Genomic DNA, 467 nt, shown 5'->3' on the forward strand with positions numbered 1-467 from the left:
ATCAACCAAATTTTTTTTTTTAAGAATTTGGAATTATCATCTAAATTTCTTTAATTTGCAGGGACTCTGTAATCAATTCATGCTTTGCCAAGTCAAATATAAACAATATTTTACCAAAAACTGTTTTCTTTTGAACTGGCTTAGTGTACTAAAATCTTATATCTCAAACCACCATATCACTCTCAAGGGTTACGTAATTTATTCCGAGGTAAAAAAGAAACATACGCTGTGATTTCAGAAATGCTATGCAGGAATATCTCAGTGGTATCTTCTTCTTCATCTCTGATCTTGTTTGCTAGAACAACACTCAGAGATTTGCAGTTGATGACGTCTATTAGTGACCTAAGACACCGCAGAACAATTCTGTAAACGAAAAGAAAAGCATTTACTTAGCACTGTCTAACTGGAGCCAAATATATGGATATCAATATGTTGCCTTAGTATATAACAACTTAATTGCAAAACTC

At 32.5% G+C, this 467-nt stretch overlaps 1 protein-coding gene across 1 annotated transcript in view; it reads right to left on the bottom strand.

Annotated features, from left to right (window-relative positions):
- LOC119585848 (maestro heat-like repeat-containing protein family member 1) overlaps positions 1–467 on the bottom strand; it is a gene marked incomplete in the record, with an annotated part of 26,167 nt that overhangs the window by 10,620 nt on the left and 15,080 nt on the right. The window contains 1 exon segment of the mRNA XM_037934580.1: positions 226–363. Coding sequence (XP_037790508.1) covers positions 226–363 — 138 coding nt within the window.

The sequence above is a fragment of the Penaeus monodon genome, chromosome 20, assembly GCF_015228065.2.
Source record: "Penaeus monodon isolate SGIC_2016 chromosome 20, NSTDA_Pmon_1, whole genome shotgun sequence".
Taxonomy (NCBI): Eukaryota; Metazoa; Arthropoda; class Malacostraca; order Decapoda; family Penaeidae; genus Penaeus; species Penaeus monodon.